The 20,481-nt window shown below is 39.2% G+C and overlaps 1 protein-coding gene across 1 annotated transcript; it reads left to right on the top strand.

The window, feature by feature from the left end:
- Positions 1-750: 750 nt before the first annotated feature.
- LOC125157404 (DDB1- and CUL4-associated factor 12-like protein 2) lies at positions 751-2,563 on the top strand. Its single transcript, XM_047844088.1, has one exon. The coding sequence runs from the start codon at positions 831-833 to the stop codon at positions 2,202-2,204; it is 1,374 nt and encodes a 457-aa protein (XP_047700044.1). The 5' UTR covers positions 751-830; the 3' UTR covers positions 2,205-2,563.
- Positions 2,564-20,481: the final 17,918 nt, after the last annotated feature.

Genomic DNA, 20,481 nt, shown 5'->3' with positions numbered 1-20,481 from the left:
AACCTAAATACGCAGGGTCCCCCTGTAGCTACCAAACACTCACATTCCCTCACTAAATTCAATCGCAGCCAAGCGTCTCTCGGGATTGCAGCAAGTGCACATTCGTTTCTTCGTGCAGACAATTGTCTCGGCTCCTTCTAGCCTCGTGGTGGCCTATATTTTAGATTTCAAATCTATTTAAGTAAGGATTTTAAGAAGGCCGGTTGGCTGCTGCTCTGAGAGCTGTGAAGTATCCGGTGTCATTTAGTGGAGGTCCGGACAGGCGCACCGGACAGCTTGGGGATCTTGGAGCGCAGGTCCTCAGTACAGCCCCGGCCCCACGGGTCCATCCCTCCTCCCCCGCGCCGCGAGCGGTCCCTCCCACTGCGCCTGCTTGCTCCTTGCCCACGCCTCCCGCTGCCTCCGCCCCCTCACCAGGGGCCCCCCTGCGTGGTCCCAGCCGGCGTTCGCTTCGCCGCCGCCCCGCCAGCCGCACTTCCCGCCCTCGCCTAGATCCACGCCTCAGTTGCCTCACTAGGACGGCGCTCCGCTCCCGTGGGTCCGCGCTCCTCGCCTCCTTTCCTGCCCTCGCGTTCTGGACTCGGTAGGCTCCACGCCCTGCGGTCGCACCCGCCTCTTGGCCCCTGAGAGCACGCGCTCCCCGCTGACGCGGAGGCGCCGCTGTCCCCGCCGCCGCCACGGCCAACACGGGTCCCTCGCGCCGCGGCCGCCGCGGCCGCCGCCGCCGCCGCCGCCGCCGCCGCGCAGCCGATGCCACTGCCACCGCCGCCGATGCCACTGCCGCCGCCGATGCCACTGCCGCCGCCGCGGCCGCTCGTCCGCCGCCCACCATGGTCCCGCAGCAAACAGGTAGCAGGAAGCGGAAAGCGCCCGCCGAGAGCTCGTCGTCTCAGGGCTCCGCGGCGGACGCAGAGGGGCCGCTGCTGCCTAAGAAGCAGAAGCGGCCGGCGACGCGGCGCTCGCTGGTGCACTACCTCATGGACCGCGAGGTGGGCGCTCTGGGCGGCGCCTGGCTGTCGGGCTCGAAGGGCGAATTGCCCGGCTACGCGGTGCAGAAGCTGCCCGAACTCTTGAGGGAGCGCGAGCTGGCCCTGGGCACCCTCAACAAGGTGTTCGCGTCGCAGTGGCTGAACGCCAGGCAGGTCGTGTGCGGCACCAAATGTAACACCCTCTTCGTGGTGGACGTGCACTCGGGGCAAATCACGCGCATCCCCCTGATGCGGGACCGGGGGCCCTGGCTGGCCCGGGCCCAGCCGAGCTGCGGCATCCACGCCATCGAGCTGAGTCCCTCCAAGACGCTTCTGGCCACCGGGGGAGAGAACCCCAACAGCCTGGCCGTCTACCAGCTGCCCACCCTGGACCCCGTGTGCCTGGGCGACCGCAACGGCCATAAGGACTGGATCTTCACCATCGCCTGGATGAGCGATACAGTGGTTGTGAGCGGCTCCCGCGACGGCACTGTGGCTCTGTGGCAGATGGACCCCGATATGTTCAATGGCAGCATCTCCTGGCAGAATGACGCAGGGCTTCCTGTGTACACCCACATCCGTCCGAGGGACATGGAGACCATCCCCAGGTCCAGCACCAGCCCCACTAACCACAAGGTGCGGGCCTTGGCCTTCAGCGGCAAGAACCAGGAGCTGGGAGCCGTGTCCCTGGACGGCTACTTCCACTTGTGGAAAGCCCGGAGCACTCTGTCCAGGCTGCTGTCCATCAGGCTCCCCTACTGCCGTGACAATGTGTGCCTGACCTACTGCGAAGAGTTGTCCCTGTACGCGGTTGGCTCTCAGTCCCATGTCTCCTTCCTAGATCCGCGCCAGGGTCACCAAAACATCAGACCCCTGTGCTCGCGAGACGGCGGCATGGGCGTGCGCTCGCTGAGTTTCTACCAATACATCATCACCGTGGGCACGGGCCATGGCTCCCTGCTCTTTTATGACATCCGTGCCCAGAAGTTCCTGGAGGAGAGGGCGTCGGGCAGCCCAGACTCCTGTCCTGGGCCCTCAGGAAGGAAGCTCAAGCTCACCTGTGGCAGAGGCTGGCTCAACCACGATGACCTGTGGGTGAACTACTTTGGTCGTATAGATGATTTCCCCAACGCGCTCTACACCCACTGCTACAACTGGCCTGAGATGAAGCTCTTCGTGGCTGGAGGGCCTCTCCCTTCAGGCCTCCACGGGAACTATGCAGGCCTCTGGAGCTAAGGATGGCCAATGTGTTCTCAAAGTGCCCAGATTTACTTTCCAGCCCCCTCTCACTTTCTTCTTCACGCTGTGTTTTGTGCTTTTTAACTCAGTGTGGCATTTGTCTTCCAGGTTGAAAGTGCCCAATTTGCCTGTCCTTAGTGTATGAGAGAGAGGGAGGTGTCCTTCAGGCAATCAAAACTTGGCTTTAATACCCTTTTACACCTTTGCAAACCATCTTTTTGAATTCACATTACAAAGAGTTTTGGCTAACTCTTAGTTGTCTTTTTTGAGTTACATATTCTCTTTTTTTTTTAATGTTTATTTATTTTTGACAGAGAGAGAGAGAGAGAGAGAGAGAGAGAGAGAGAGAGAGCATGAGCGGGGGAGGGGCAGAGAGAGAGAGGGAGACACAGAATGTGAAGCAGGCTCCAGGCTCTGAGCTGTCAGCACAGAGCCGGATGCTGGGCTCCAACTCACAGTCCGTGAGATCATGACATGAGCCGAAGTCTGGCGCTCAACCGACTGAGCCACCCAGGTGCCCCAACATATTCTCTCTTTTTAATGCTGTGCAGTCATGGTTTTAGAGTTCTGTGTATTTTCCTTTTCTTTGTTTTCCATTGTCAGTATTGCAATTATACTGTGTTTAGTTATTTTTCGTTGCAGATAGATGGTATATTAAGAACATGCTTAAAAACAGGGTTTCTAATCTGTTCTGGAAAGTTAGCCATCATTTTATAAAGCATTGTTGCAATTGGAAAATATATTCCAAATTCTACATTATCAACTTTGCAAACATTCCATTTGCAAATTGTAATCGTAGGTGTTTATAGTTTCTAAGTTGTTGTTGCTAAACATACTTTTTAAAAAGTTTTTCTCCTTAAAAAAAAATTCATAGAATCTTGTCTTTGTACCAAAATCTCAGTTTGTCATAACACTTTAAGAATGCAAGGGTTTTATTCATTGAATGTTCAGAATTACTCTGAAAACCCAATTGATCTTTTTCTCCTTCAATCCTTATTTAATTTTTAATGACCTTTGTAAAATAAACAAATGTGTATTTTTTCACTTCTTGCCTTAGTACTATCAAAATTTGTGAATTTATTTGAATGCTTGTTGTTTAAAGAACTTGCACAGAGTTGAAGTGCCACCATTCAACGCAGGGATTCTAAGTATAAAAATGTAGAATGTATGGCAGGTTGGGGAGAGTGTATACCAATCCAAGATATAGACTGGATATTTTTGCTGTTGCTGTTTTTAATACCAAATATTATATTTCATTATATTTTAAATTTTCTAATTCTGAATAGTTAACACAAGAAAAACTGTAAAGGACAAAAAAATGATCCCAGTCCCTACTCCTTCTGAAAAGGATGCTTAAGTTTAAAGTCCAAATTAGTAAGATTTTATTTTGTGAATTTCAAAGATTCTTACCTAAAGTAGAAGAAATATATTAAAAAGTAGTGATGTTATAGCCCTCAATGTAATAATATACTGTTACCAAGGACACAGGAAGTTTGTTTCAAGAAGATGGTCTGGAGATTAAAATAAATGGGATTTGGTTGAAGAAAATTCCTTTGGGATCAGATATAAATGATATTATGTTAAGAAAAATAGTTTGTATTTTTCCATATATGAGAATATTGGAAGTGAAAAGGAAGATTGGCCCTTCCTCAAAACTGGCCAGGTTGTGCTGACCTTGGATTAGTTTTGTGGCATGTCTGTTTTTTCTTAAATGTTTTGGCACTCAGATGCTGCCTTGGTGTCCGTTCACTACATGCTGTTCAGTTGCAAATCTGAACCAAGTAATATAGTGAATGGTACTAAAAATGAATTAAGAAATACAGAAAAAATAAGATTTTGTTTACATAGATTGTCTTAACAGGTTTATATAGTTGTTATATAGCAATAAATTGTATTTGTGTGCATGTATGTGTCTCCAACTCAGTCGTAACTGTTTTGAGAGCAGAGAATATAATTGTCATCTTTATATTCTCTCATTTCTCTGGTAATGCCTAACAAATCATAGGCAATCAGTAAATATTTACTGAATGAATGTATTTCCCTCTGGAGACCTAATGTTCAAGACTGTGAAAAATAAATGCATAAACACATAAATAAAAGTTTACTCTTAAATAGTATGGGATCCTGTTTTGTCCCCCATCCCCCTTTTTCTTTGCCCTAATTCCTTTCCCATTCAGGCCATGTTGCTTATCTGTTCATAAACTTCTTCATATGGGATGACAGAAGATAAAGGAAAGTGCATAAATTTTCGATGTTGCTAGAATTTAATATTTTCACCTACAAATACTTAGATTTGAAGTTTTCTTCAAAGCATTCTATGTTTGTTTTTTTTTTCCTGGAAATTGGTTTTGAAGCATCTTTTTTTGTAGGAATTTGTCTTCTTACCTTACCCAAAAATAGTTATTTGCTGAAAACGTCTTTAAATGTTACCTAACAACTTCACCAAAATATTCATTGTCTGTATAGAGTGTTTTTTATAGTATTTGGTCATTATTTGGGGACATTGGAAGAACATTTTGAGAGGAAATAACACTTTTACATGAGGTGGAGTTTAAAGAAAAAATAGAACATCTCAGATTTGTTCCTGGGCTTGTCCCTTAACTTCATCATTGACTCACTCTTAACTTTCTCATAAATTAGAATATATTTTTTTGATGCTGAATCACATAACTTGCCTTTTAAAAACACTAAATAGCCTAATTATGTATGTATTTATATTATGTAGAAGTTAAATTATTTTGAAGTATGTCCTACTTCAAGGACAAAGTGATCTACAGAAGTACAATTAATTGTGTAGCTTGTGAATGAAATAATTGAAAAAGTAAAGATGCCGGAACTCCAGGAAACCCATAAATGTAGTTCACTTAAAATACACAAGGGATCCATATTTTCATGTGCAAATTACCTATTGTGGTTGTCTGAAAACATTTGTATTATAGGTTTTTATATTTATGTTTAAAAAATGTTAGTTCCATTTATCTAGCTACATATTGACATATTCCTCCTCAAATATTGCTGACTTGAAAATTTATGTTCTTCACCTTTTCTCTTTGGATAAATTAATCTCTAATTTTTTTGAAGAGAGAAGAAAGAATTGACTAACAAAGGATATCCAGTGAAATAAATTGAGATGAGGACTCTGGAAAAAATTCATCTGTTAAATATGCTTTAGCACTAATGATAAAATTGGATTCTCCAGAGGTTGACTTTTTTTCCAGCTATACTCAGTGTTGAACAAGTTTTCAAAATTTTTCCATTAATTACTAATTTAGAGTGATTTTACAAAATAATTCACAAAGCCCTCCCGGATGTTTTACTGACAGCTTCCTAATCTCTGCAAGTCTTAGGTAACCCAGCTGCATTAAACTTGTCACTATGTGAGCGGCTCAGGGATGCAGTTCAGTGACAACAACACGTACTACTGTGAAAGGCTGTATAGGACACAGGTGTTTGCTTTAAGAGATGTTATTTTAAGATCTACTGATAGGGCTGCCTAAAACTATTTCCCACTACTGGCCTGCTGCAAACCCAGAGAAACATAGCTTTGAAGTGTGACATCAGCAAAAGGGCAATGTGATTACAGGAGGTTGCCATGAAACAGGCTAATCTTTAGGAAGAAGGGGTCTTTAACTGCTAGGTGTTGTTTTGCACAGGCAATGGTCTTTGCTTCATAGGCCCTTCCTCCTTTTTTTTTTTTTCTTTTAAACTCTGTGATATCACAGAGTAGTATGCATTTAACTTTTTCATGCTTCCATAGTGAATGTTTTTTTTATTATCTTAATAGAGCAGTTATTAGATTGTAATGCAGTGAACTATGTGAGCATCTCACTACCCCCTCCGTACCCCAGTTTGAATGTGAACTCTGTCATCCCAACACCTAACACAATAAGCTGCACGTACATGGCACTGGGAAGTCCAGAGAAATTACTGATACAATGATTTATTGGCATCAATTATTTTATCAGATTAGTTGACCAGAATATTTGCAACTGTAATAAGGATTAGGTTGATGGATGAAGAATATCTTGAAACAGGCCCCATGGTAGTGATCATGGCAATTCATAGCATGGAATAATGTGGGTAGGGCAGCAGAAATTTTGATTACTTAACAGTTTCATAGAGAGATGATAGTGGATCTGGGCCAGCAAGATGAAATGGAATAATACTTTAGAATCACAAAAACCTGGGTTTGAATCCCAGGTCTATTATTTTCTTACTGAATCACCATGGGTATGTTGCTTAAGTTCTCTAAACCTGGCCTTATATTACTAATTGTTCAATCCCCAGAATGTAACATGCTGTCTAATACATATAAGCCCTCTACTGATTCTAGTTCTTTTCCTCTGCAGATCCCTACTAATTCTGTTAAAGGTATATTACTTTTTTACTTAATTATTACAGTTTTACAAGGAAATTTTTGTGTACATTGTGGAAAGTGGGACATATAAAAAAGCAAAATATAAGAAAACAAGAAAAACCTCATTTCTATCAGCCAGAGATTACTACTATTTAACAACTTAGTGTATAATTTTCCAGATTTTTTTTCTTTACATAAATGTACCCATCTATGTCGTCACGACTAAAATGAGAATATTTTGTATAGTTTGGTTTGTAATCTTTTTTCAGGTAATGATTCCATCTTTTCATGGCAAGAAATATTCATCCTAATTAATATTCAGGATGTTTTTAATGTGTACAGGTTGAAACTCAAAATGGATGATTTGATGCACCACTCAGGAAATTGTTTTTATTACCAGAAATCATTATAATAACATATCAGACATTTAACCCAATACAGTATCCCCTCTTATCTGAGGTTTGGCTTTCTTCGGTTTCAGTTACTCACCCTCAACCACAGCCAGGAAGCAGATGATCCTCCTTCTGACTTAGTGTCAGAAGGTCAATGGTAGCCTAATGCTACATCACAATGCCTACATCATCTACCTCACTTCATCTCATCACATAGGCATTTTATACTCTCATGTCACAGGAAGAGAAAGGATGAGTACAGCATAGTAAGATATTTTGAGAGAGATCACATTCACATAATTTTATTACAGTATACTTTATAATTGTTATAATTGGTCTATTTTATTATTCATTGTTAATCTCTTAATTGTTATAATTGGTCTATTTTATTATTCATTGTCAATATCTTACTGTACCTAACTTATAAATTAAACTTTGTCATAGGTATGTATAGGAAAAAACATAGTATATAGGGTTCAGTACTACCTGGGGTTTCAGGCATCCACTGCAAGTCTTGGAATGTATCCCCCTCAGATAAGGGGGTTGATTATATGAGATTGTATACTTACTTAAACCTCAAGAGTTAATCGTAAACATCATGTAGTGATAATCTTTGTCTAGATGCTCGCTTAATTCAGTGGTTTTCAGATATTGGATCATACCACAGTCATTTGCACATATTTGAAAAGTGAGAGCTGGTCAAGTCTCAATTCAAACCTACTGAAACAGAGTTTTCTTGTAAAAGCACCATTTTGCTTGAGTGTTTTCAAATTAATTCAATCAAAAAGCAAATGAGATAACAACAACAAAGTAGGGCATCTGCCCTAAAGGTTTATGGTGTAGCAGAGGAGAAAGACATCTAATTCATTTATTATAAAAATTCACTAGTGACCAAAAAAGGTAAATACACTAGTAAGGTTATACTAAGCACAATGAGAATATGGAGGGAATAGCAAACGACTCTGCCTGGGAAGGTCATGGACAACTCCCAGAAGAGACAATGCTTGAGCTGGATCTGGAAAGAAAAATAAGAATGGAGACAGAGTGCTAATACTGGTTTGAAAGTACATTGTGAGTGTATGGAACATAGGAGCACATACACACATACAGGGCTGTTGCAATTTGACCTTGTAGAATTTGAAGTAACTTCTAGATGTAAATGTCTGGTTGGTAGTTTGAAATATGGATCTGGAGCTCATGAGAGAGGTTAGGACTAGAGATATAAATGTAAGAGTCACCTCTGTAGAAATGATACTTGAGAGAGGCAGGGAACAGTGTAGTACCTCAGAAGCTAGGTCTTCTGGTTCCCATTCCCAAACCCACATATATTAAATAGGTCTGCATATCAATATATACATGCATTACTATATTCCTGGTACATAGTATGTAATTAATGACTTCTAGGTAGATGGACAAATGAATGTTTGTTTAGTGAATATTAAATACTACTTAGTGGTCCCCAAAAAGTAATATTTCATCTTTTCATGCAGTAATGAACAACTTTTAAATTCACCTACTGCAATCACATTAACTAAAAAAAGATAAAGGAAATATACCAAATGTTGCTGTTTTAAATAAAGAAATTTATATTTTGGTTAGAAGTGTTTTTGTGTCCTTTGTAGAATATAGGTCATTCTAGAGTTGGGCAAGAAGAAAGCTAAGTATTGATGATACCTTCCTTACAAATTGCTTTTTTGTTTTTCCATTTTGGAGGGTACAGTTCACTGAAGCAAACACATTGATGATGTCAATGAGAGTAATGGTGCTATTTTCACCCTTTCTAATGCCATTATTGTGCCATCCTCTGTTTCAACCTAAGGCATTAATGTTTCATGTTGATTAAATTTTAACATCTAAATTGCCCTTTTATGTTACACACAAATGATAAACTTGAATGTTCCAGTCAGAAGGCAGCAACTTTAGTTTCCTCTAGGCTCCTAGTAAATTCATCAACTAACATCCTCTAGCACCTCAGAAATGGCTCGTTTTTGTTTCCCTTTCTTTACTAACCCAGAGATATAGGGTTGTGTGTGGTTTTTGTTTTTGAATTATGCTTCATATGGCTAAAACTAGACCCCATTTTATATAATGGATGCATTTCTTGACATTTGTACATGAAGCACATTTTTGAAAACTGAATCATATATTCCCCCATTGACTTACATTATAATTTCAGAAGTGTCATCCTTATAATGGATTGATTTCCAATTGGCAGTGGTTTCTAACACATCACCACTGTCTCTACTTCTGAGACACGTACTTTAGTCTTCAAATAAAAGCTAAGTGATGTAATGGAATCCCTTATTTCAAAGAATATTAAAGGATATCTTCAGAATGTGATAAATTATGCCCTATTTCATTTGTGTAGAAAATGGGATTTCTTAAAATAGGGTATCTTGTACTTTGATTTGCTATGTATATATTTATCACAAGCCAGAGCAAATTCTGGGATACCCTCATATGTCATGCCTAAAGGAGTTCTCTTCTTTCTTTTCCTCTGGTCTTTATGAATATTGCCCTAAGCAAAGGTGTTTGGCTCATAGATACTCCCAGGGATGATAAATAATCCTTTGTTTTTATTCACTATTTTAACTTTTTAAAAACTCATAATATTTAAATCACTTTTTTAAAAAGACTATTTGGGCATCATTATGCTAGACTGACTGTGGCTCCAGAAATAATAAGAATGTAAATATTTCCTTAATTGCCTTCTTAATGATCAGGGGCTTTTTCTGTTGTTTGTAATTTGAGAGAGAGAGAGAGTACAAGCGGAGGAGAGTGGCACAGAGAGAGAGAGAGAGAGAGAGAGAGAGAGAGCATGTTAAGCAGGCTTCACGTTCAGCATGGAGCCCAATGTAGCGCTCTATCTCACGACCCTGGGATCATGACCTGAGCCAAAAACAAGAGTTGGCCACTCAACAGACTGAGTCACCCAGGCACCCAGGGCTTTTATTTTATGACTTAAAATTGTTTTTCCAATTGTGGTAAAATACACATAACATAAACTTTACCATCTTACACATTTTTAAATGTACAGTTCTATAGTGTCAAGTATATTCACATTGTACAACTGTCTCCAAGACTATTTCATCTTGCAAAATTAAAACTTTATACCTAACAATTTCCCATTTTTTACCCAGCCCCTGGTAACCACCAGTCTACTTTCTCTGAGTTTGACTATTCTAGATACCTCATAGAAGTGGAATCATACAATATTTATCTTTTTTGTAACTGGCTTATTTCATGTAAAAGAATTTTCTCAAGTTTCATCCATGTTGTAACATGTGTAAAGTTTTCTTCATTTTAAAGGCTGAATAATATCCCACTGTATGTATATATCACATTTTATTGATCCATCCATCTGTTGATGGACACCTGGTTTGCTTCCACTTCTTGGCTATTGTGAATTATGCTGCTATGAACATGGGTTTGCCAATATCTGTTCCAGACACTTATTTCAATTCTTTTGTATATATGCCCAGAAGTAAACATGCTGAATCTTATGGTGATTCTGTTTTTAATTTCTGTTTTCCATTATGGCTGTACCATTATACATTCCTACCAATAGTACACAAGTGTTCCAATTTCTCAACATCCTTGCCAACATTCGTTATTTTCTGTTTCGCTTCTGTTTTTGTTTTTGTTTTTGTTTTTGTTTTTGTTTTTGTTTTTGTTTTTGTTTTTGTGGTAGTGCCCATCCTAATGAGGCATGAGGTGTCAGGAGCGGTTTTTAAACTTGTTTCAATTTATAATTGATTTGTACAAATATTCTAGCCCAATCCTTAAGTACTAACCATACACTACACATGGAACAGAATATATAGCTGTGATTATTGTGAGGAGAAATAATGATGATTTAAGTATGGGAAAGGGAGTCTTGAAACATATAAAACATATAGAAAGTCTATTTTCTTGATATATTTTCCTCAAAAAGGTACTCAGTTGGATAATTTAAAAATTAGAGTTAGAATCATCACTTTTTAAAAATCCCCAGTACATTTGAGCTCCAATTTATTTACTTGATCAAACCTAGTGTTCCTGACTAGATGTAAGGAAAATTATATTTTAAGTGCTATCCTTGGTGTGTTTTGAGGGGGAAATTCCTATATTAAAAATCAAATTTAGAAATAACTACCAATTATATTCTGCACATGGATATGTTTCTCACCTTTGACCTTAGCCTGAAGTCTCTTAGGAGTGTCTTGGGAAATAAAGTGAGTTATAAATGGAGGATATGCCACTTTCAATGGCAGTTAGATAGAACAAAACATGACAGAGATGTTTCAGATTAGAGCAAAACATCATAGAAAACTTGAACACCTAAAACTAATTTTAAACCCAATGTTAGAAACTAATTTTAAACTCAATGTTAGAAAATCTGTTTCAAATAATGAATGAAACAAGCTATGTCTTACTTTGCACTAAAGATTTCAGTAAGATCATGCACATTTCCACTCACTTTCAGTAATGTTAGTACAGTAAAATTAGATATTCATCATATTAATTCCCAAATAGTTGTTCAGCATAGTACTGTGTGTAGTACTGAGAATAGCAATGATATCTTGACATAAAAAGGATGCTTTATCTCTTCCACCTTTATTGGTCCATTTTTGAAAACAAAATCATTACAGTAATTTAAAGAACTAACATTCCACTGAATTTGACCCTTGATAAATGCATGCTCTCATTGAGTGGTTGCTATGATTTTTTTCTTTTTGGCATAAATATGAGACAACCATAAAATGACTGAATCTTTAGAGGAAGTACTCTACTTTAAACCGAAACTATGGCAATTGAAAAAGTGGCATTTTCACTAGAGTCATGAGTCATGTGGCTTTGTTATTTCTACAAATTTAAAAACATTATGTATGAATTATTGTACCAGTTCCTACAAGGTGATCAGCTTACTCCTTGAGTGTTAGTTGTAATTGCTTTGAAATGCGTGAGATCTTGTATTGCTTCAAGGTCCTGAATAGTATCTCAGTGTTAAGTCTGGGAAATGATGTAGGTTAAGATTACCTTCAGGACTGTTTTATGTAATGCAATCACTGCTAACCCATTTACAGAGGCCCATACACTCATATAATATCTTATGTCTCAAATTTCCATTATTACTCATGGTGACATCACTTAGGCTTTAAGATATGGCCTTACATAGGAATTCTCTAGGTATTTTGTCCATCATGCTAAAAAACATCACAAAATCTGACATCTAGGAGTGGCTTACTCCCCAAAGTGAATTGCAACCATTGTTTTAGATGTGCCATATTCTAATTCTAATGAAAGCTTAACCATTCCATTTTTTTGGCATATCTCACAAGTCAGCATTAAGTAGGCCCCATAATATAACTCTGTTAGCTTATATGTCACTTGTACTTTCAACATCTTGGAATCATATTTTCTCAAAAATAAGTTGAATTTTTAGGGCACCTGGGTGGCTCAGTTGGTTAAGCATAAAATCCAGCTCAGGTCATGGTCCTGCAGTTCGTGAGTTGGAGCACTGTGATGGGCTCTGTGCTGACAGCTCAGAGCCTGGAGCCTGCTTCAGATTCTGTGTCTTCCACTCTCTCTGCCCCTCCCCTGCTCATGCTCTGTCTCTCTCTCTCTCTCTCAAAAATAAATAAACATTAAAATATCTAAAAAAATAGGTTTAATTTTAAAATTAGATGTAGAGATTTTAAAGTTTTAAAGCATATTTGTGAATGGAAGCCAAGAGTTAGGTAAAATAGGAATGCTGATGTAAGTGTATTTAAAAGTGGGATGGTTATGTAAATATTTTCATTGGTCTTTACATTGATCTTTATACAGCTTGTACAAAGTGAACATATTTTATAAACTTCTAATGGTGTAAGAGTTGATTCCATATAGAAAATGTTTATGTGCTCAACAGGGCACCAAAATGTGATATAGCAGTTTACTCAATTAAATTAGCTCTCTTCTCAACAACCTCAAAATTAAAAAATTGAGGATGACAGCAAGAAAATAGTAGTTTCAAAAAGAAAGATTGTTTAGAAAACAAATATGATCATATCTAAGTATAAAATTATTAAAATAATTTATGGAAGTATATTTTTTAAACATAAAATACTGGTCATGCTCCCATGGATTTGGAGATACAGAAAACTTGATAAAACACGGTAGTAATTAAAAATGTTTATCATTTTCCAACAGGTCATTTATAGTCATGGCCTTTTCCCAGACATTCTTTCCCTGTCTTTAGTTTCTCTTAAGAGGGTGAATGAGGTTGATTTTTTAAGTATCATTTTAAAAATAAAACATGCCTCAGGCAAACATACTAACTACATTTTATTTCTCTGGTTTAATTTTTGCAACTGTCTTAAAGATATTGTCTGTGAATCTTATCAGATGAGAAACTTATTTTCCCTTTTGTGCTTTCAAGTGCAGCTGGAAATAAAAGCCACAATAAACTTTGAATCACTCATATTTTCCCACAAGTTAGAAGTGAAGATGAATGAAGGAGAAAATGGAGCCTATTACCACCGGTTGTTAGACACTTGCCTCTTTTGTGGAAGTCAGTATTTCCTCAAGTATGGTCCTAGAACTAGCTGCCTAAAGTTATCTTGGATGTTACCAAACCAAATAAAACTAAACCAAATTCAGATTCCTGACTGGGCCCAGAAATACTCATTTAAAAGTGGTCATCAGAGATTCGGATGCCCTTTTAAATTTTGGAACAACTGGTTTAGTGTTGAGCTTCCATTTATCTGTTATCTCTCAGAGCTCATTTTTCTTATGGTTTGTTAACCTGAGAAAATTTCATGGAGAAGGCCAGGTATGATTTACATGATTAATATAATTTTAGACTCAGGCATTGGCTGTGATGTTCTTATTCCTACTTGCTAGTGTGACAGTCTGAGGACTTTATCTCAGCTAAATTTGCCTATGCATTCTCAGAACCTGTAAAAGTACATGAAATACAGTATATGCTCAATTAATTTTAAGTGAAAAATATAAGAAAACTCAAACTTTAAATAATAAATTTTATTCTTCTAAAATATAAAAAAAATGTAATGGGGTTGATCACACTGTATATTTGAATTCACTGTCAAATGTTATTTGATTTGACAAATGTTATTTGATTTCATGAGTATTCATTTTTACTCAATGATATAAATTATTTCTTTTTAATATGAAATTTATTGTCAAATTGGTTTCCATACAACACAAGTGCTCATCCCAATAGGTGCCCTCCTCAATGCCCATCACCTACTTTCCCCCCCTCCCACCCCCATCAACTTTCAGTTTATTCTCAGTCTTTAAGAGTCTCTTATAGTTTTCCTCCTCCTTCTCTGTAACTATTTTTTCCCCTTCTCCTCCCCCATGGTCCTCTGTTAACTTTCTCAGGATCCACAAAAGAGCGAAAACATATGGTATCTGTCTTTCTCTGTATGACATATTTCACGTAGCATAATACTCTCCAGTTCCATCCACGTTGCTACAAAAGGCCAGACTTCATTCTTTCTCATTGCCACGTAGTATTCCATTGTGTATATAAACCACAATTTCTTTATCCATTCCTCAGTTGATCGACATTTAGGCTCTTTCCATAATTTGGCTATTGTTGAGAATGGTGCTATAAACATTGGGGTACAAGTGCCCCTATGCATCAGCCCTCCTGTATCCCTTGGGTAAATTCCTAGCAGTGCTATTGCTGGGTCATAGGGTAGGTCTATTTTTAATTTTTTGAGGAACCTCCACACTGTTTTCCAGAACGGCTGCACCAGTTTGCATTCCCACCAACAGTGCAAGAGGGTTCCTGTTTTTCCACATCCTCTCCAGCATCTATATTCTCCTTATTTCTTCATTTTAGTCACTCTGACTGGTGTGAGGTGATATCTCAGTGTGGTTTTGATTTGTATTTCCCTGATGAGGAGTGACATTGAGCATCTTTTCACTTGCCTGTTGGCCATCTGGATGTCTTCTTTAGAGAAGTGTCTATTCATGCCTTCGTCCCATTTCTTCACTGGACTATTTGTTTTTTGGGTGTGGAGTTTGGTGAGCTCTTTATAGATTTTGGATACTAGCCCTTTGTCTCATAAGTCATTTGCAAATATCTTTTCCCATTCCCTCAGTTGCCTTTTAGTTTTGTGGGTTGTTTCCTTTGCAGTGCAGAAGCTTTTTATCTTCATGAGGTCCCAAGAGACTTATTTTTGCTTTTAATTCTCTTGCCTTTGGGGATGTGTCAAGTAAAAAATTGCTGAGGCTGAGGTCAGAGAGGTGTTTTCCTACTTTCTCCTCTAGGGTTTTGATGGTTTCCTGTCTCACATTTACGTCCTTTATCCATTTTGAGTTTGTTTTTGTGAATGGTGTAAGACAGTGGTCTAGTTTCATTCTTCTGCATTCTGTCCAGTTCTCCCAGCACCATATGTTAAAGAGACTGTCTTTTTTCCATTGGATATTCTTTCCTGGTTTGTCGAAGATTAGTTGGCCATACTTCTGTGGTTCTAATACTGGAGTCTCTATTCTATTCCATTGGTCTATTGGTGTGTTTTTGTGCGAATACCATACTGTCTTGATGATTACAGCTTTGTAGTAGAGGCTAAAGTCTGGGATTGTGATGCCTCCCACTTTGATATTCTTCTTCAATATTACCTTGGCTATTCGGGGTCTTTTGTGGTTCCATACAAATTTTAGGATTGCTTGTTCCAGCTTTGAGAAGAATGCTGGTGCAATTTTGATTGGGATTGCATTGAATGTGTAGATTGCTTTGGGTAATACTGACGTTTTAACAATATTTATTCTTCTAATCCATGAGCACGGAATGTTTTTCCATTTCTTTGTATTTTCTTCAATTTCCTTCATAAGCTTTCTATACTTTTCAGCATACAGATCTTTTACATCTTTGGTTACGTTTATTCCTAGGTATTTTATGCTTCTTGGTGCAATTGTAAATGGGATCAGTTTCTTTATTTGTATTTCTGTTGCTTCATTATTAGTGTATAAGTATGCAACTGATTTCTGTACATTGATTTTGTATCGTGCAACCTTCCTGAATTCATGTATCAGTTCTAGCAGACTTTTGGTGGAGTCTGTTGGGTTTTCCATGTATAATATCATGTCATCTGCAAAAAGTGAATGCTTGACTTCATCTTTGCCAATTTTGATGCCTTTGATTTCCTTTTGTTGTCTGATTGCTGATGCTAGAACTTCCAACACTATTTTATACAACAGCAGTGAGAGTGGACATCCCTGTCATGTTCCTGATCTCAGGGGAAAGCTCTCAGTTTTTCCCCATTGAGGATGATATTAGCTGGGGGGTTTTCATAAGTGGCTTTTATGATGTTTAAGTATGTTTCTTCTATCCCAACTTTCTTGAGTGTTTTTATTAAGAAAGGATGCTGAATTTTGTCAAATGCTTTTTCTGCATCGTGCATCAATTGACAGGATCATGTGGTTTTTAATTTTTTTTATTAATGTGATGTATCACATTGATTGATTTGTGAATGTTGGACCAGAGCTGAAGCCCAGCAATGAATCCCACTTGATCATGGTGAATAATTATTTTTATATGCTGTTGAATTTGATTTGCTAGTATCTTGTTGAGAATTTTTGCATCCATATTCACCAGGGGTAATAGCCTGTGGTTCTCTTTTTTTGCGGGGTCTCTGCCTGCTTTGGGAATCAAAGTAATGCTGGATTCATAGAATGAGTCTGGAAGTTTTCCTTCCCTTTCTACTTTTTGTAACAGCTTGAGAAGGATAGGTGTTATCTCTGTTTTAAATGTCTGATAGAATTCCCCAGGGAAGCCATCTGGTCCTGGACTCTTACTTGTTGGGAGATTTTTGAAAGCTGATTCAATTTCTTCACTGGTTATGGGTCTGTTCAAGTTTTCTATTTCTTCCTGTTTGAGTTTTGGAAGTGGGTCGGTGCTTAGGAATTTGTCCATTTCTTCCAGGTTGTCCAGTTTTTTGGCATATAATTTTTCATAGTATTCCCTGATAATTGCTTGTATCTCTGAGGGATTGGTTGTAATAATTCCATTTTCATTCATGATTTTATCTGTTTGGGTCATCTCCATTTTCTTTTTGAGAAGCCTGGCTAGAGGTTTATCAATTTTATTTATTTTCTCAGAAAAACAACTCTTGGTTTTATTGAACTGCTCTATGGTTTTTTAATTCTATATTGTTTTTTTTTCTGCTCTGATCTTTATTATTTCTCTTCTTCTGCTGAGTTTGGGGTGTCTTTGCTGTTCTGCTTCTATTTCCTTTAGGTGTGCTGTTAGATTTTGTATTTGGGATTTTTCTTGTTTCTTGAGATAGGGCTGGATTGCAATGTATTTTCCTCTCAGGACTGCCTTCACTGCATCCCAAAGCGTTTGGATTGTTGTATTTTCATTTTAATTTGTTTCCATATATTTTTAAATTTCTTCTCTAATTGCCTAGTTGACCCATTCATTCTTTAGTAGGGTGTTCGTTAACCTCCATGCTTTTGGAGGTTTTCGAGACTTTTTCCTGTGGTTGATTTCAAGTTTCATAGCATTGTGGTCTGAAAGTGTGCATGGTATGATATCAATTGTTTTATACTTAAAAGGGCTGTTTTGTGACCCAGTATGTGATCTATCTTGGAGAATGTTCCATGTGCACTCGAGAAGAAAGTATATTCTGTTTTTTGGAATGCAGAGTTCTAAATCAATCTGTCAAGTCCATCTGATCCAATGTATCATTCAGGGCCCTTGTTTGTTTATTGATCCTGTGTCTAGATTGTTGTAAGTGGAGTATTAAAGTCCCCTGCAATTACCACATTCTTATCAATAAGGTTGCTTATGTTTGTGATTAATTGTTTTACATATTTGGGGGTTCCCATATTCGGCACATAGACATTTATAATTGTTAGCTCTTCCTGAAGAATAGACCCTGTAATTATTATATAATGCCCTTCTTCATCTCTTGTTACAGCCTTTAACATAAAGTCTAGTTTGTCTGATATAAGTATGGCTACTCTAGCTTTCTTTTGACTTCCAGTAGCGTAATAGATAGTTCTCCATCCCCTCACTTTCAATCTGAAAGTGTCCTACACTTTCAGAGTGTCCTACACTCTACAATGAGTCTCTTGTAGAGAGCAAATAGATGGTCTTATTTTTTTTTTATCCATTCTGATACCCTATTTCTTTTGGTTGGAGCTTTTAGTCCATTTACATTCAGTGTTATTACTGTAAGATATGGGTTTAGAGTCATTGTGACACCTGTAGGTTTCAGGCTTGTAGTTATGTCTCTGGTACTTTGTGGTCCTTGCAACTTTTCACTCACAGAGTCCCCCTTAGGATCTCTTGTAGGGCTGATTTAGTGGTGATTAATTCTTTCAGTTTTTGTTTGTTTGGGAAAACCTTTATCTGTCCTTCTATTCTGAATGACAGACTTGCTGGATAAAGGATTCTCAGCTATATATGTTTTCTGTTCATCACATTGAAGATTTCCTGCCATTCCTTTCTGGCCTGCCAAGTTTCAGTTGATAGGTCTGCCATTACTCTTATGTGTCTACCTTTGTAAGTTAGGGCCTGTTTATCACTAGCTGCTTTCAGAATTTTCTCTTTATCCTTGTATTTTGCCAGTGTCACTCTGATATGTCATGCAGAAGATCGATTCAAGTTACATCTGAAGGGAGTTCTCTGTGTCTCTTGAATTTCAATGCCTTTTTCCTTCCCCAGATCAGGGAAGTTCTCAGCTATGATTTGTTCAAGTACACCTTCAGCCCCTTTTTCTTCTTCTTCTGGAATTCCTATGATATGGATATTGTTCCATTTGATTGCATCACTTAGTTCTCCAATTCTCCCCTCATACTCCTGAATTTTTTTATCTCTCTTTTTCTCAGCTTCCTCTTTTTCCATCATTTTATCTTCTAATTCACCTATTCTCTCCTCTGCCTCTTCAATCCATGTTATGGCCACCTCCATTTTATTTTGCACCTCCTTTATAGCATTTTTTAGCTCCTCATGACTATTTCTTAGTCCCTTGATCTCTGAAGCAATAGATTCTCTGCTGTCCTTTATACTTTTCTCAAGCCCAGTGATTAATTTTATGACTCTTATTCTAAATTCTTGTTCCATTATATTGCTTAAATCATTTTTGATCAATTCATTAGCTGTTGCCGTTTCCTGGAGTTTCTTTTGAGGAGAATTCTTCTGTTTCATCATTTTCGGTAGTCCCTATGGTAGCTCCAAACTGCAGAGCACTTCCCCTCTGCTGTCAGGAGTAACATGTGTTGGTGGGCAGGGCTGCAGTCAGACCCACTGTGTCCCCCAGTCCACTGCTGGGGCCACAGTCAGACTGGTGTGTACCTTCTCTTCCCCTCTCCCAGGGGCAGGACTCAGTGTGGAGTGGTGTGGTCCCTGTCTTTGCTACTTGCACACTGCCAGGTTTGTGGTGCTGCTTCAATGGGATCTGGCCAAGGGCATATTAGCCTGGGTGGATCCACTGCTACACAGTGGCAGGAGCGACAGGCTTAGCTAGCTTTGCAATGGGTAGTCCCCTGCTGGAGCAGCCCTGCAGCACTGGGAGGGAGGCAGGCCCGTTGGAGGGATGGATCCACAGAAGCACAGCGTTGGGTGTTTGCAAGGTGCAAGCAAGTTCAGTGACAGGAAGTAGCTCGCTTTGGAATTTTGGCTGGGGGATGGGAGAGGGAAATGGCGCTTGCCAGCACCTTTGTTTCCCCACTGAGCTGAACTCTGTCCTTCTGCAGCTCAACAACTCTCCTTCCCTGTGTCCTCTCACCCTCCCCACTCTCCGAGAGCAAAGCTGTTGACTTTTAACATTCCAGATGTTAAGTCCCGCTGGCTGTCAGAATTCACGGTGTCCAGCCCCTCCGCTTTTGCAAGGGGCTCTGCCTTGCCCAGCGGGCTGCCTCTCCACTGCCCCAGCTCCCTCCCACCAGTCCTTGTAGTGCACACCACCTCTCTGCCCTTCCTACCTGCTTCTGTGGGCCTCCTGTCTAAGCTTGGCTCTGGAGAGTCCATTCTGCTAGTCTTCTGGCATTTTTCTGGGTTATTTAGGCAGATGTGGGTGGAATCTAAGTGATCAGCAGGACAAGGTGAGCCCAGCCTCCTCCTACACTGCCATCTTCCATGCTTCCTCAATACTAACATTTTAAAAAAATTTTTTTAACATTTTTTTATTTTTGAAAGACAGAGAGAGACAGAGCATGAGCAGGGGAGGGCAGAGAGAGAGAGAGAGAAACACAGAATCTGAAACAGGCTCCAGGTTCTGAGCCATCAGCACAGACCCTGATGCGGGGCTCGAACCCATGAAACATCACATCATGACTTGCACCAAAGTTGGATGCTTAACCAACTGAGCCACCCAGGCACCCCTATACTAACATTTTTTAAAAGTTATACTATTTTACAATTCCATCAGCAATATAAGAGAGTTCAAAATAAGAGAGTCCTCTCCAAGTGTTGATTTTGGCCTTTTTTTTTCCCCTTGTGGTATCTGTGCAGTGGTAGTCATTGTGGTCTTTATTTGCGTTACCCTAAACAGTGAAAATGTTTGTGACCTGTCCATGTGCTTAT

This window comes from Prionailurus viverrinus, chromosome X, assembly GCF_022837055.1.
Source record: "Prionailurus viverrinus isolate Anna chromosome X, UM_Priviv_1.0, whole genome shotgun sequence".
Classification (NCBI taxonomy): domain Eukaryota; kingdom Metazoa; phylum Chordata; class Mammalia; order Carnivora; family Felidae; genus Prionailurus; species Prionailurus viverrinus.
Note: the sequence above shows the minus strand (reverse complement) of the source record. Positions and strands in the feature narration are given on the sequence as shown.

What these genes read in the sequence shown, in the direction of transcription:
- LOC125157404 (XM_047844088.1), top strand. Translation starts at nt 831, where the DNA reads ATGGTCCCGCAGCAAACAGGTAGCAGGAAGCGGAAAGCGCCCGCCGAG.